General features: G+C 37.3%; 1 protein-coding gene across 2 annotated transcripts in view; it reads left to right on the top strand.

Moving 5' to 3' along the window:
• Window positions 1–15,763, top strand: part of GLRA3 (glycine receptor alpha 3) — a 184,597-nt gene that overhangs the window by 113,860 nt on the left and 54,974 nt on the right. For both annotated transcript variants that reach the window (XM_043891458.1, XM_043891459.1), the window contains exon 5: window positions 2,154–2,236. In XM_043891458.1, coding sequence (XP_043747393.1) covers window positions 2,154–2,236 — 83 coding nt within the window. The remainder of the gene's footprint in view (window positions 1–2,153; window positions 2,237–15,763) is intronic.

Here is a 15,763-nt window from a genome sequence, read left to right as displayed (position 1 = left end):
TTATACCTTAAACAAAAAGAAAGTCAACAAATAGATTTTTATTCAGGGTATGATTTATGACAGAAATTCTACAAACAGTGTTTTTCCTTGCCAAATAATTCCTTCCAAGTATCTTTTTTTTTTTTTAAGAATTATGCAATGTCTATTTTTTTTTTTTTACACCAGAAAAATAGCGAAGATATGAATTTGACATCACATGCATGGTGAGAGCCTGGAAAAGATTCTAAGAATGCTATTTACTTCCATACAAAAGGTCACAGAATTAATTCTCTAAGCCAATATTTGAAACTGACTGGCTAGAGAGTCTTGGATGTTTGGGAAATTAATGAGTGTACATTCAAATTGTACTTGTACATATACTTCTAATAACCCTTTTCACAAGACAGAGAGCATTGTGCCCAGCAGATTTTACAATTACCTTTTGAAGAGAGAATTTTGCAGATGGACAATAAGACACTTGCAGGATCACTTAACCTAGCTGAGTTAGGAGAAAACTTGCTTTTGAAGAATCAATTCCGTGGATTCTTTTAGTGTGCTATGGACTCTAACTTGAATGAATTGTCAGATGACCCCCTGGGACTTTTAAAAATTCAGCAGCTTCACCTCTGTCAGCTTATGCCTCTCAAATGACATCACTGGGACCCCACCAAGAGTATTCACTGTCAGATGTACATCATTATAGCTTTATGTCTATGGCCTACATAAAAATGCTACTTCAGGGAATGTGGTTGCATTTAGTAGAGCTGATGGCTAGTTTTTGCTAAAACTTAATTTTTTTAAATAAGTGATTTAATTCTGTCATCTTTGTGTTCATACTGTATAATTTGGGGGAGGAGGAAATGGGGAAGTCTGGGGTAGTGAGAATGTGCTAATAATCCTTAATAACTAACATTGATTGTTTACTAGGTGTCAAGCACTTGACTGAGCATTTCACAGATTAACTAATTGCTCACAACCTGTCTCCAGAATAGGTATTATTATTACCTTCCTTTTGGAGATATGAAAACTGAAATAGAGTGAAATGACATAATTGGAGACCATTAAGTCTTTGGTCACAGAGTTTAGATGAATGACTCAGTCTAGGATATCTACTAATACACTGCATTTCAGTGGGAAAGCTTTCAATAAAAGGGGCTGGCTAGAGAGTTCTTAGAAAAGAACTTCATTTGAATAAATTTGGATTTATTTGGATCTGGGTTTCTTTTTCTCATATCCAGAAACTACAAATTCTTGGAAATCCATGAAGATAGGTAATCCCTGAAGTCATGTACTCTTTAAAGGAAAAAAAACAAAACATTCAAGTAGTGAATTACCTGGAAAGTCAACATTATAATACATTCTGAAATGAGGAAAAGTAGGGTTCACCATCATGTCGTCTCACTTTGTGTGAAGTTACATCAAAAGTTTGTTTGGTGAACACAGAATATGTCACACATGTTTGAGAGGGCTATTTTGTGGACCTAATACAATATGGTGAAATGCTGTAATTCCACAACAGGGAAGCCCTAGTACTGAGAATTTTGGAGTCCTCTAGATCCAGAGTTTTTTCCGCTGGATGTTCACTGAGAAGATCTTCAGTGTAGTTAAAAAGACAGTAAAAGATGTCACATGAAATTACTTTCTGGCACCCAGACTTTTCACATCCAGATTCCAGACCTTGGATCTATTGGGTTGGCCAAAAAGTTCATCTGAGCTTTTCTGTAACATCTTGTGGAAAAACCCAAATGAACTTTTTGGTCAACCAATACTTGCCTCAACCATATTGTCTCTATGATTTGGGGGAACTGTGTCTTTTGGCCTTTGGTATTAATTTTGTAAAGCTTACTCTCAAGTATCTTTTTTAAAAGGGTCTTTTCTGGAAATAGAGACTGCTCTTAGATATCTCCATCACTATCTAAAGGAAAGCATAAATATACAAAAAAATAACTGTGATTAGATGTTTATATATACAGCTTTTCTTCCCTCCAAAACCAGATTTATTTAAAGGATACAGTTATTTCACACTAAATAATATATACAAGCTGGAGCAAATTTTCTTGAGTAGATGTTAGCCACAACCAAAACAGCATTGTTTTCCATTGTATCCTGAACAATAGACTATTAATATGACATTATAAATTTCTTTGTAAAATGATTACTTCGAATTCTTTCAGGTTGACATTAACACTCTCCTGTCCAATGGATCTCAAGAATTTTCCGATGGATGTACAAACATGTATAATGCAACTGGAAAGTTGTAAGTAAGAATAACATATGTTTTCCTGAATATTTAAAAAAATATAATAGATATAGATACTCTCAGATTACTCTCTGAATATCATTCTCAGAATACCATCTCACCCTCCTTCTCTCAGAATTCCCTTATACTCTTTCTCATGGATAATGAAATCAAACCCTCCCTCACTCAGATACCCTTTAACCAAACTTCTCAAAGTAATTCCTGTTATCATTCTTCTAAAAATTACCTCTGACTCTTCTCTCAGAATTCCGCAGACTCTCTTCTTTCTCTTAGAATTCCCTCAGACTCTACTTACTCTCAGAATTCCCTTGGAATCTCCTTCTATCTCTCAGATTTCCCTGACTGTCAGTCTTTCTCTCATAATTACATGAAATCTCATTCTTCACAATAATATCTCAAATCTTATTTTCTCAAAATTCAATTTAAAGGTGTAAAAATTCCTCTATACTCACCTATAAGCAGGATTCCTTTCACCAAACCTCTCTCTGAAATAAGTATAAAATTCCTTCACTCAGAATTGCCTCCTACAAACCTCACTCAGCATTTACTTAGAAAAGTCCTACTTTCTCTCAGAAATCTTTCATTCTGTCAGATTTCCCTCGAAGAAAAGTCCTTCTTTCTGTCAGAAATCTTCTCTCTCTCAGGTTCCCCTAGAAGAGACCTTCTTTCTGTCAGGTTTCTATAAAATAACTTTTATAGATATCTTCTTTCTATCAGGGTTCTATCAGAAAGGGTTTCCCTGATATTCAGTTGGTAAAAATCCTCCTGCAATGCAGGAGACCCCGGATCGATTCCTGGGTCAGGAAGATCTGCCAGAGAAAGGATAGGCTACCCACTCCAGTATTCTTAGGCTTCCCTTGTGACTCAGCTGGTAAAGAATCTGCCTGCAATGTGGGAGACCTGGGTTGGGAAGATCCCCTGGAGAAGGGAAAGGCTACCCACTCTAGTATTCTGGCCTGGAGAATTCCACGGACTGTATATATAGTCCATGGGGTTGCAAAGAGTTGGACACGACTGAGCAACTTTCACTTCAATCAGAAAAGTCCCTCCTTTTGTCAGAAATCTCCTTCTTTCAGTCAGCTTTCCTCAGAGAAGTCCCTCTCTCAGTCAGAAATCAGCTTCTTTCTGTCAGGTTTCTCTCACAGGAAAAATCTTCTTTCTGGAAGAAAACTTCTTTCTGTCAGTATCCCTCAGAACTATTCTTTCTGTCAGAATCGCCTTCCTTCTGTCAGGATTCTCTCCCAAAGACCTTTCTGTCAGAAAACTTCTTTTCATTATGTTTCCCTCAGAAACATTCTTCTTTCTGTCAGAAGTCCACTTCTTTCTGTCAGGTTTCTCCCCTCAAAAAACACATTCTTTCTATCAGAAATCTCCTTCTTTCTGTCAGTTTTCCCTCAGAAACATCCTTCTTTCTGTCAGAAATTCTTTCTGTCAAGTTTCTCTCCCAGAAAAGACCGTCTTTCTGTCAGAAATCCCCTTATTTGTGTCAGGTTTCCCTCAGAATCATCCTTTTTTTTCCTGTCAGAAATTGCCTTCTTTCTGTCCCTATTTGTCTCCCAGAAAAGACCTTCTTTCTTTTTGATATCTCCTTCTTTCTGTTAGGTTTCCCTCAGAAACACCCTTATTTCTGTCAGAAATCTCCATCTTTCCATTAGGTTTCCCTCAGAAATATCCTTCTTTTTGTCTGAAATTTCCTTCTTTCTGTCAGGTTTCTCTCCCAGGAAAGACCTTTCTGTCAGAAAACTCCTTCTTTCCATCAGGTTTACCTCAGAAACATCCTTCTTTCTGTCGGGTTTCTCTCCCCAAAACATATTCTGTCAGAAATCTTCTTTGTGTTTGGTTTCGCTCAAAAACGTCTTTCTTTCTGTCAGAAATTGCCTTATTTCTGTCAGGATTCTCTCCCAGAAAAGACCTTTCTGTCACAAAACTCCTTTTCATCAGGCTTCCCTCAGAAACGTTCTTCTTTCTGTCAGAAGTCCCCTTCTTTCTGTCAGGTTTCCCCCTCAGAATCATCCTTTTTTTTTCTGTCAGAAATTGCCTTCTTTCTGTCACATTTCTCTCCCAGAATAGACCTTCTTTCTGTCTGATATCACCTTCTTTCTGTTAGGTTTCCCTCAGAAACATCCTTCTTACTGTCGGAAATCTCCTTTCTGTCAGGTTTCTTTCCCAGACAAGACCTTCTTTCTGTCAGAAATCCCCTTCTTTGTGTCAGGTTTCCCTCAGAATCGTCCTTTTTTTTCCTGTCAGAATTTGCCTTCTTTCTGTCACATTTCTCTCCCAGAATAGACCTTCTTTCTGCCCGATATCTCCTTCTTTCTCTTAGGTTTTCCTCAGAAACACCCTTCTTTCTGTCAGAAATCTCCATCTTTCCATCAGGTTTCCCTCAGAAACATCCTTCTGTCAGAAAGTGCCTTCTTTCTGCTAGGTTTATATCCCAGAAAAGACCTTCTTTCTGTTAGAAATACCCTCCTTTGTGTCAGATTCCCTCAGAAACTTCCCTTTTTTTCTATTATGTCAGAAATTACCTTCTTTCTGTCAGGTTTCTCTCCCAGAAAAAAACCTTCTTTCTGTCAGAAATCTCCATATTTCCATCAGCTTTCCCTCAGAAACATCCTTTTTTTTTTTTTTTTTTTTCTGTCAGATATTGCCTTCTTTCTGTCAGGTTTCTCTCCCAGAAAAGACCTTCTTTCTGTCAGAAATACCCTTCTCTGTGTCAGGATTCCCTCAGAATCGTCCTTCTCTTTTGTCAGAAAGTGCGTTCTTTCTGTCAGGTTTCTCTCTGAGTAAAGACCTTCTTTCTGTTAGAAATCCCCTTCTTTGTGTCAGGATTCCCTCAGAATTCTTTTTTTTTTTTGGTCAGAAATTGTCTTCTTTCTGTCAAGTTTCTCTCCGAGAAAAGACCTTCTTTCTGTCAGATACCTCCTTTCTGTTAGGTTTCCCTCAGAAACACCCTTTCTGTCAGAAATCATCTTTCCATCAGGTTTCCTTAGAAACACCCTTCTTTCTGTCAGGAATTGCCTTCTTTCTGTCAGGTTTCTCTCCCAGGAAAGAACTTTCTGTCAGAAATCTCCTTCTTTCCATCACATTTCCCTCAGAAACGTCCTTCTTTCTGTCAGATTTCTTTCCCCCAAAAAAGGGCCTTCTTTCTGTCAGAAATCTCCATCTTTCTGTAAGTATTAGCTTCCCCCAAAACACATTCTTTCTGTCAGAATTCTCCTTCTTTCCATCATATTTCCCTCAGAAATGTCCTTTTTGTCAGAAATTGTCTTCTTTCTGTCAGGTTTATCTCCCAGAAAAAACCTTGTTTCTCTCTGGAATCTTCTTTCCATCAGGTTTCCCTCAGACACGTCCTTCTTTCTGTCATCTGTCAGAAATCCCCCTCTTTCTGTAAGGTTTCTCTCCTAGAAAAAGACGTTCTTTCTGTCAGAAATCGCCTTCTTTCTGTCGGGTTTCTTTCCCAGAAAGGACTTTCTGTCAGAAATCTCCTTTCTATCTGAATTCTCCTTTTCCCCCCAAAAAATTCTAGAAAAAGCATGTAAAAAATTAGTAGATTTATAAAAACGGATGGTATGTATTATTTGTTTTTTAGTTTTTTTCTGACATTTACTGAAAAGACATGTTATTTTGCACCTGTTATGGATTGGTATCTGTCTTACATACACTCTATACACTCTATACTGGTATTTAAAGTAAATTTGAAACTAGAACTACCATTTTTGAAGATTAAAAAATATCTATTCTCTTTATATGCATCAATGGTAAAATGGATGCTAACTTTGAAAAATATGGTACTTTTTTAAAAATTGAGCGCGTGCTGAAATACAAATCTTGTTATGTGTTATTTCTCATACACACAGCAGAACTGTTTTTATTGTCATGTTTCCACCTGTGTAAATCGTTACTTTGAGTATTTTTACCCCAATTTATCGAGGTGATAAGTACCAACTACGCCTTCTTTCTGTCAAGTTTCTTTCCCAGAAAAGACCTCCTTTCTGTCAAAAATCTCCTTCTTTCTGTCAGATTTCCCTCAGAAAGGTCCTTCTTTCTGTCCAAAATATTAACACATGAAAACTTTAGGTCCTTTTATTTCTTTAAACTTATCTGTTTATTACCCCAAAGTTGGTTGGTTTTCAGTTTTTAATGCCATACACAAAGATGACATTATGTAATTTTTTTAAATACTCCGTCATACTCAGAAAAAAATGCCTGTTTGACATATTCTTTTAGAAGAAAATTGCAGCCGGAACTTCAGAATTGGGTGGCATGAGTCCTGGCCTGTAATGTGGTGAATCTGCCACTAGAGGGCATACCTACTTCGTAGGGGGACTTGCTGCCAACCCTGCACCCTGGTTTTCTCTTAAAGTAAGGAAGTGCAAATATCTATTTCTCTGATAATAAAATTTAGAAGATAATATAATATCTTCTTGTTAAATTTAAATACATTATATAAGTAAGTGGATTAATTTAATTAATATAAGTTAATTAATGTGATTATATTAATTTACTCAATTAATATTTACATTTTATTAACTTAAATATTAGTCACATCCATGGATAAATTACTAAATTAAATGAAAGGAAAATAAAAATTTAGTTTTAATTGGGAGATCTATTTAGCAATAAAAATGGGAGGTTGGAGTTGGGAGTGGGAAGCAATACAGGATTGCTTTTCCTAGCATTGCAATTCCTAGCATTGTTGATTTCTAACTCAACCTTGAAGGCATTCTGAGGACAGGTATCTTTGTTGCAAAATTAGGTACATGGGAGAGTGTGGAGGAAAAAAAATTATTTGAAAAATAGTCTAAGACAGACTGGTTCCCAAATTATTAATTCAAGAATACTAAATATTATCCAATAGTGAGGAGCTGTGGAAGATTTAGGAGCAAGAACAGGAGTTGGTTAATATTATGCTCTTGAAAATTCTCTCATACAGATGAATCAAGTTATTTAAGAAGGTTCTATAATACTCCAATAAAAAGAATAAAAGTAGGAGCAGAGAGGAGCAGTGTGGAAGGTAGATACAATAGAGATTGATGCTATAGAGGAGGCAAAATGTTATCTTTACCTTCTTAGACTCCTCAGCCTTGGCCTGAAAATTAAATAGAAATAAAACATGAACAGAAGAAAAGGATACAAATTTATTTAATATAAGTTTTACAGAGGGAAATGAATAGTCAAGGAAGTGGCAAAGCCTAAATGCTTTTATATCAGGTTGAACAAAGAAAAGCGAGAAGCAGCTGTGGAAAAGTAATGCTATGTGAGGAAGCGAAAGGAAGGTGAGAATTATTTTAACAAGGTCTGTACAGAATTCTCTTGGCTTTGTTCCCCTGTTGAAGAGTGTTTCTTTTTCTCCTAGTACAAGGAATACATCTTTCACATGGAAGATTTTACTCTACTGTTTTCGGAAAGAAAATGAGAGATTAGAATGCTCTTCTCACACCTGCTGTTTTTCAGGTGCCTTTAAAATAATTCTTCTGCCGAAGTGGCATATTTTGGGGGTGCATATTCCACTGCTCTTCATTCACTTCAATACAAAGTGGATGCAAAGTCTCTGAGTGCCCACTTAGTCAGAGACAAAGAGCTTAGATAAGTAGAATCATTTTGGAAATACTGACAGAGAAAAAAACAGAATGAGAAGTAAATGTTAAAAGGAATATTGATAAATCCAGTTTTAATATATTTGTGATTTGGGAAATGTACATAAAAAGCCAAAGGAAGGAGTTAGAAATGAAGAGGTACTGTTTTTTGTAATTTATTTTTAAGTGAAGGAAAATTACATTACAATGTTGTGTTGATCTCTGCTGTGAAACAAGGTGAATCAGCTGTAAGTACACACACATCCCCCCCCTCTGGAGCCTCCCTCCCATGCCCCATCCTACCCCTCCAGTTCATCACAAACACGGAGCTGAGCTCACTGTGTTATGAAGATGTACTGTTATGAGCCATCTACAGAGTAGTTCAACAAGATGAAATTTCTAAAGGAGAGAGTATAGAGACGCAAGCACACCCACAAAGAAGAATCAGCTCTTAAGAAAGATCTACATTTAGAGGTGGTTGTTGTGCAGTTGCTCAGTCGTGTCCAACTCTTTGCTACCCCATGGACTGAAGCATGCCAGGCTTCCCTGTCTTTTACAATCTCCCAGGGTTTGCTCAAGTTCATGTCCATTGAGTCAGTGATGCTATCTAACCATCTCATCCTCTTCCACCCCCTTCTCCTCCTGCCCTCAGTCTTTCCCAGCATCAGGGTCTTTTTCAGTGAGTTGGCTCTTTGCATCAGGTGGCCAAAGTATTGGAGCTTCAGTGTCCTTCCAATGAATATTCAGGGTTTACTGGTTTGATAACCTTGCAATCTAAGGGATTCTCAAGAGTCTTCTCCAGCACCACAATTTGAAAGCATGAATTCTTCTTTCAGCTCTCACATCTATACACAACCACTGAAAAAACCATAGCTTGACTATATGGACCTTTGTTCGAAAAGTGATGTCTCTGCTTTTTAGTACACTCTCTAGGTTGGTCATTGCTTTCCTTCCAAGGAGCAAGTGTCTTCTAAGTTCATAGTTGCAGTCATCATCCACAGTGACATTGGAGCCCAAGAAAATAAAATCTGTCATTGCTTCTACTTTTTTCTCCTTCTATTTGGCATGAAGTGATGGGAGCAGATGCCATGATCTTAGTTTTTAAAATGTTGAGATTTAAGCCAGCTTTTCCACTCTCCTCTTTCATTCTCATCTAGAGGCTCTTTAGTTCCTCTTTGCTTTCTGCCATTAGAGTGGTATCATCTGCATATCTGAGGTTGTTGATGTTACTCCTCGCAATCTTGATTCTAACTTGTGATTCATCCAGCCCGGCATTTCGCATGATATACTCTGCATATAAGTTAAATAAACAAAACGACAGTATACATCCTTGTTGTCCTCTTTTCACAATTTTGAACCAGTCAGTTGTTCCATTTAAGGTTCTAAATGTTGCTCCTTGATATGCATACAGGTTTCTCAGGAAATAGGTAAAGTGGTCTGGTATTCCCATCTCTTTAAGAATTTTCCAGTTTTTTTTTTTTTTTTTTAATCCATACAGTCGAAGGCTTTAGCATAGTCAATAAAGCAGAAGAAGATGTTTTTCTTGTATTCTTTCCTTTTTTCTATGATCCAATGAATGTTGGAAATTTGATCTGTGGCTCCTCTGCCTTTTCTCAGCTCAGCTTATACATCTGGAAGCTCTAGGTTCATGTACTGCTGAAGCCTAGTTTGAAAGATTTTGAGTATAACTTTGTTAGCATGTGCAATGAGCGCAACTGTACGGTGAAGAGGAGGGAATGGGAAACCACTCCAGCATTCTTGCTGCGGGAACCCCATGGAGAGTATCAAAAGGAAAAATGGAAACTTTACCCTTAGATTAACCTGAAATGCTAAATCCTATCACTGAGAATTCCACTGAAATAAAGGAAGAATGTTGTCCATTTATATGGCCCAAGTTCAGATCTTTCCTTTATGAAATCTAAAGGCCTGTCGCATAGTCCAGGGGTCCCCATCCTCCAGGATCTAATGCCTGATGATCTGAGGCAAAACTGATGTAATAATAATAGAAATGAAGTACACAACGAATGTAACAAACTCGAATCATTCCCAAACCATCTCCTCCTTCCCCTGGTCTGTGGAAATATTGTCCTCCACAGAAATGGTCCCTGGTGCCAAAAAGGTTGGAGACCACTGCCGTAGTCTACTTATTCCTCAAATCTCAACAGAGGTTTAGCCAACTACTTTTATTTATCCCAAATTTTAATATACCATTTCTTCTGGTCTTGAATATCCTTCATTCAACCTCAGAAGAGAATTCTGAAAAAAAATACAGTGAATGCTTGCTTTGGGGTGAAAAGAAATTGTGTTAGCTTATTTTTCTTTCTTGGTAGTAGTCATTTTTTCACTCTCCAAGTCCAGCCAGAAAATACAGGCCAATTACCTTGACAATTTGCATTTTCCAAAATTTACATCAGTAGAAACCTAATAAAATATTAAATAATATACACTACAGAGAGCATTCTACAATGAAGCTTTTTGTTAAGTGTTTTATTTAATTTTTAAAACAATCTATAACTTGCACCCCAATTTTTGCTGGCAATATATAAAACTGAGTGGCATTTCTAGTGAAGATGAAATAAATATTAAAGTGATCGCTAACTTTGCTTCTGAGAATTAGATGTACTAATTTAGTTTACTGAAGTTCAGGATTCAATACATGATTCATTTTTTTTAGTTGACTGTATGAAGTAAGTCAACTAAAAAAAAACAAAACAAAACATACAGTTGACTGTATGAAGTAAGGGGCTTCCCTGGTGGCTTAGAGGGTAAAACGTCTGCCTGCAATGCAGGAAACCCGGGTTCAATCCAGCGGTCAGGAAGATCCCCTGGAGAAGGAAATGGCAACCCACTCCAGTACTCTTGCCTGGAAAATCCCATGGGCGGAGGAGCCTTGTAAGCTACAGTCCATGGGGTCACGAAGAGTCGGACACGACTGAGCTATGATGACACAGATATGAAGTAAAACATAGGGCTATCTTTAAAAAAAATAAATTTTTATTGATATTACTGTTTTACTTATAAAAGCATCTTACTTGTTTCCTTCATAAATAGCTAATCTATGAGGGAAGGAAACATAGCTATTTTATAATTTATACTACACCCTTAAGGAATTTACAGTGCAAATCAATGTGCAGAAATAGGGGTAAGGAAAAAAAAAATTAATTTTCAGCTTTCATTTATGCCATAAAGAAACTTTCTAAATGGGCAGTTTTTTTCCCTAGTTAAAAAAAGAAATAGAGGATATGTTTAATCTTGAAAGAATATTGGATAGTACTTTCTTTGAGTCATAATAAAGCTTTCTTGATCATTAAAAGACAGTGTTGACTTTAAAAAATGTACAACATGAGAGTTGTGAGTTAAATCTTATTTGGGACAAAATGAGGACTTAGCCCAGGATACATCATACCAGATAGCTCTGAGAAGCTGTTCCAAAGAGCCAAAGGGGCAGGGGAAGAATGGGTACATATGTGATTTTGGTGAAGAGGGAATACATGCAATCAAACACATAATTTTTATAGGTTTCTGTTAGTCACAAGAAGCAGTCATCTCCATGAAGGATTGTAGTGCTTTTCTAGTTATGAGGAAATAAGAGAACTGGGCTCATAAAATTGGCTCCTGAAAGTATCTGTCTGAAGCCCTGTTCTGCCAGTTTTTCCCTGAGCACAGAATGCCTCATTTCTATTCTCCACCCTGAACTCCTTTCAGTGGGTGTTGAAAATCAGCAGCTGCAGCAGCACGTGATTTAATCTTTGTAGAGGGCTTCCCAGGTGGCTCAGTGGCAGAGAATCCACCTGCCAATGCGGAGGTGCAGGAGATATGGGTTCAATCCCTGGGTTTGAAAGATCCGCTGGAGAAGGGAATGGCAACCCACTCCAGTCTTCTTGCCTGGAGAATTCCATGGGCAGAAGAGCCTAGCAGGCTACAGTCCATGGAGTCACAAAGAGTCAGACACGACTGCGTGACTAATACTTTCTTTCAGAGGTAAATAGCAAGTGCCTATGGCGAGTGCCAATTTGTAGTTGGCGACAGTATGACATAGGATACATAAACTATCACTATATTCAATAAACAGTATAATTATGTGTTTCACATCTAAAGAGGAATGTAGGTAACAAAAGAGGAAAACATCACCAGAGAAAGTTAAAGAAATTTTAATTATTCAAGTTGGAAAAGAAAATATGAGGAAATAATTCATTGATGAAAGAATTCTTTCTGCAAAGAACAGTCTAAATCCCTAAAATTACAGTAAAAGTTACTTATAAGAGTTAAAATGAATAAAAATTACTGACTGAAATTTTAAGAAGCTTTTGAAATATGCTTTAATGAGGTTTTCAAATAGATATATCTAAAATAGATGGGAGGTCTTTGCTATTTAATTTTTCAGATTCATTTCTAAACCATGTCTGATAAGATTCAGATTGGTTAATCTGGAATTTATGTTAAGACTAATTTTGAAAAAGGTTACAATTATTCCCTAATAACTTCTATTGTTATTCAAGCTTTTTCATAATTTAAAAAAGGTGTGAATATTATTCAAAATAATATTATGCTTTTTGCCTGGCTAGTTAGAGATACAAATTGTTCTTATTTTCTGAGTAGTTATTACTTAAGCCTCTGTAGTTACAATGGTGGTTAGAAAGCAAGTTATCTCAAGACAAAAGTATTCACTAATGAACTAACTAGCTACTTGGAAAATCAGTTCCCACTTAAACATTAAATATTCCATTCTATTTAACACATTTATTTAACATATTCTATTTAACTCTCCTAATTTGTCCATATATTTGTAATTTGAATTTTTGCTAATTATCAGGTAATCTGAGTGATAATCTTTGCTTACAAAGCTTAAGAGACTTTCCCAAAGTCACACAATTAAGAAGTAGACAAAGCAAATTCCTGTGAATTAATAGCCCACAAACTTATATCAAGCAGCATTCATTCAGTCACTTTGAACTCTATCTGACAATTTCAAAATATTTATAATGTGTGATTATGGTATACATAATTTAGCTCTACAGTTAAATATACCCAGTAATTTTACTTACTTTCTCAGATGAAAAGGCTTATAGTTCCTTCTTCTGCCTATTTCTCCTCCCCTGAATGTCTTCCCTTGTATTATAATTGGCCTAAACCAAGTTGTGGGTTTCTCAAGTGGTTCTAGTGGTAAAGAACACACTTGCCAATGCAAAAGATGTAAGAGATGTTGGTTCGATCCTGGGGTTAGGAAGATGGCCCTGGAGGATCCTGAGGACAGAGGAGCCTGGAAGGTTACAGTCCACAGGGTTGTAAAGAGTTGGACATGACTGAAGCCTCTTAGCATGCATGCAAACCAAGATGTACTCCTCCCCACCCACCAATGCACATCCCCCCACCCCTGTTCCACCTTGGCTGACAATGCCAATCATTTTGTGACATGCAGTCTAAGATTTAAGATCACAGGGAGCTGCAAAACACTCTTGACCCAGACCACATCTACATCAGCTACTGTAGATACCACAAGTAAGTTCTACGTTATCTTGTTTCATGTCTACCCAATTGGGTGACTTTTTTTGACTAATAACAAGTTTGCCTTTGCCCCAGTTAAGCATCATTATGTTAGATTCAGCCCATAATCCTTACCTGATGATCTGTATCTTTTCTGGTTAATAGTCTAGAGAATTGAGCAACATACCATTATACAATCCGAAAAGGGCCCGTCTGAGAAAATTCTTCAACAATGCCCTAGAGGTATTCTTCTAGATGGAGTACTACTCAAAAGAAAAAAATTAACAATTGTTCTTTAAATCAGTTATAAATCACTTATGCATATTATCCTTAACAGTATTTTGAAATCCTTGTTCATAAGGGTAACCTAAGAATTCATTCAATATCTACATTTACCTTAGAATTCCAGCACACTTGGTCATAAGATCATGATATGATGATAATAAGCATGGCTTTTCCTTTATGACGCTATTGGCATCTACTGACCATGGATGGCTTCCTAACTTACCTGCTTACAGGCTAAATTTTAACCTCTCCAGAATTTTGTGAGTTTGGTATTAAGATCCTTTATCTTTAATGCACAGGCTACCTGTTAATAAACTTGAATATATTCTCAGCTTTAATCTCATAATAGCTTAGCAGTTCTTCAGGCCACTTCTGACCACCTTTTCTCACAAGTCACCCTCTATCCAATTATATTTTTATATTTCCTTAATAATAACTATTACTATATTTCCTTGATAATACCTATTATATTTCCTTAATAATATCTATGAGTTCCAACCCTGCCACTACATCCAAGCTCCTAAAAATTGTCTCTTTTATTCCCAGAAATTATGATGAAAATTAAGATAATGTTCTTTTTTCTTTCTCCTAACCACAGATAATCATGTGTGCATGTCTTACCTAGAGCAGTTAAGGTGGCCCACTGTGATTATATTTAAACCATGGATTCTTTATTTTATTGGAATATAATTGCTTTACAATACTGTGTTAGTTTCTGCTGTACAATGAAGTGAATCAACCATATGTGTACATATATTCCCTCCCTCTTGAACCTCCCCCTACCCGTCCCTGTCCCACCCATCTAGGTCATCACAGAGAACTAAGCTGAGCTCTCTCTGCTTTACGGCAGCTTCCCACCAGCAATCTATGTTATGCATTGTTGTTGTTCAGTCCTTCAGTCGTGTCTGACTCTTTGCGACCCCGTGGACTGCAGCACACCAGGCCTCCCTGTCCATCATCATCTCCCAGAGCTTGCTCAAACTCATGTCCATTGAGTCGGTGATGCCATCCAACCATCTCATCCTCTGTCGTCCCCTTCTCCCTCTGCCCTCAATCTTTCCAGCTTCAGAGTCTTTTCAAATGAATTAGTTCTTCGCATCAGGTGGCCAAAGTATTGGAGCTTCAGCTTCAGCATCAGTCCTTCCAATGAATATTCAGGGCTGATTTCCTTTGGGATTGACTGGCTTGATCTTTTTGCTGTCCAAGGGACTGTCAAGAGTCTTCTCCAACACCACAAGTTGAAAGCATCAATTCTTCGGCGCTCAGTCTTCTTTATAGTCCAACTCTCACATCCATATATGACTACTGGAAAAACCATAGCTTTGACTAGATGGGTCTTTGTTGGCAAAGTTAAGTTTCTCCTTTTTTAATACTCTGTCTAGGTTTGTCATAGCTTTCCTTCCAAGTAGCAAGCATCTTTTAATTTCCTGGCTGCAGTCACCGTCCGCAGTGAGTTTGGAGCCTCCCAAGATAAAATCTGTCACTGCTTTCTTTTATATTTTGTCCTACCTCCTTTCAAAGACAATGGGCTGCTTTTCTGGGCGTCTGATGTCCTCTGCTAGTGATCAGAAGTTGTTTTGTGGAGTTTGCCTAGAGTTCAACTGTTCTTTCAATGAATTTGTAGGGGAGAAAGTGGTCTCCCCTTCCTATTCCTCTGCCATCTTAGCTCCTCCCCGTCTGTCACTGTTTTCACTTTTTCCCCATCTATTTGCCTGAAGTGATGGGACTGGATGCCATGATCTTAGCTTTTTGAGAGTTTTAAGCCAGGCTTTTCACTCTCCTCTTTCACTTTTATCAAGAGGCTCTTTAGTTCTGCTTTGCTTTCTGCCTTGAGGGTAGTATCATCTGCATATCTGAGGTTGTTGATATTTCTCCTGGCAATCTTGATTCCAGCCCGGTATCGTATGATGTACTCTGCATATAAGTTACATAAGCAGGGTGACAATATACAGCCTTGATGTACTCTGGTAGTGTATATATGTCAATCTTTTTCTCCCAATTTATCCCACCCTCCCCTCCTTGCTGTGAACTCTTTAAAGAGATTATCAATTAGCTCTGTGGAATAAGTGCCCCCTCTACACACAGTGAATGCCTTGAGGCTAACTCATCATTTTACCCATGCTCTACTTTTAACTCATGCCATGATACCACTAAGGTCTTCTGTAAGCTATGCTGTTCT

The sequence above is a fragment of the Cervus elaphus genome, chromosome 29, assembly GCF_910594005.1.
Source record: "Cervus elaphus chromosome 29, mCerEla1.1, whole genome shotgun sequence".
Taxonomy (NCBI): domain Eukaryota; kingdom Metazoa; phylum Chordata; class Mammalia; order Artiodactyla; family Cervidae; genus Cervus; species Cervus elaphus.
Note: the sequence above shows the minus strand (reverse complement) of the source record. Positions and strands in the feature narration are given on the sequence as shown.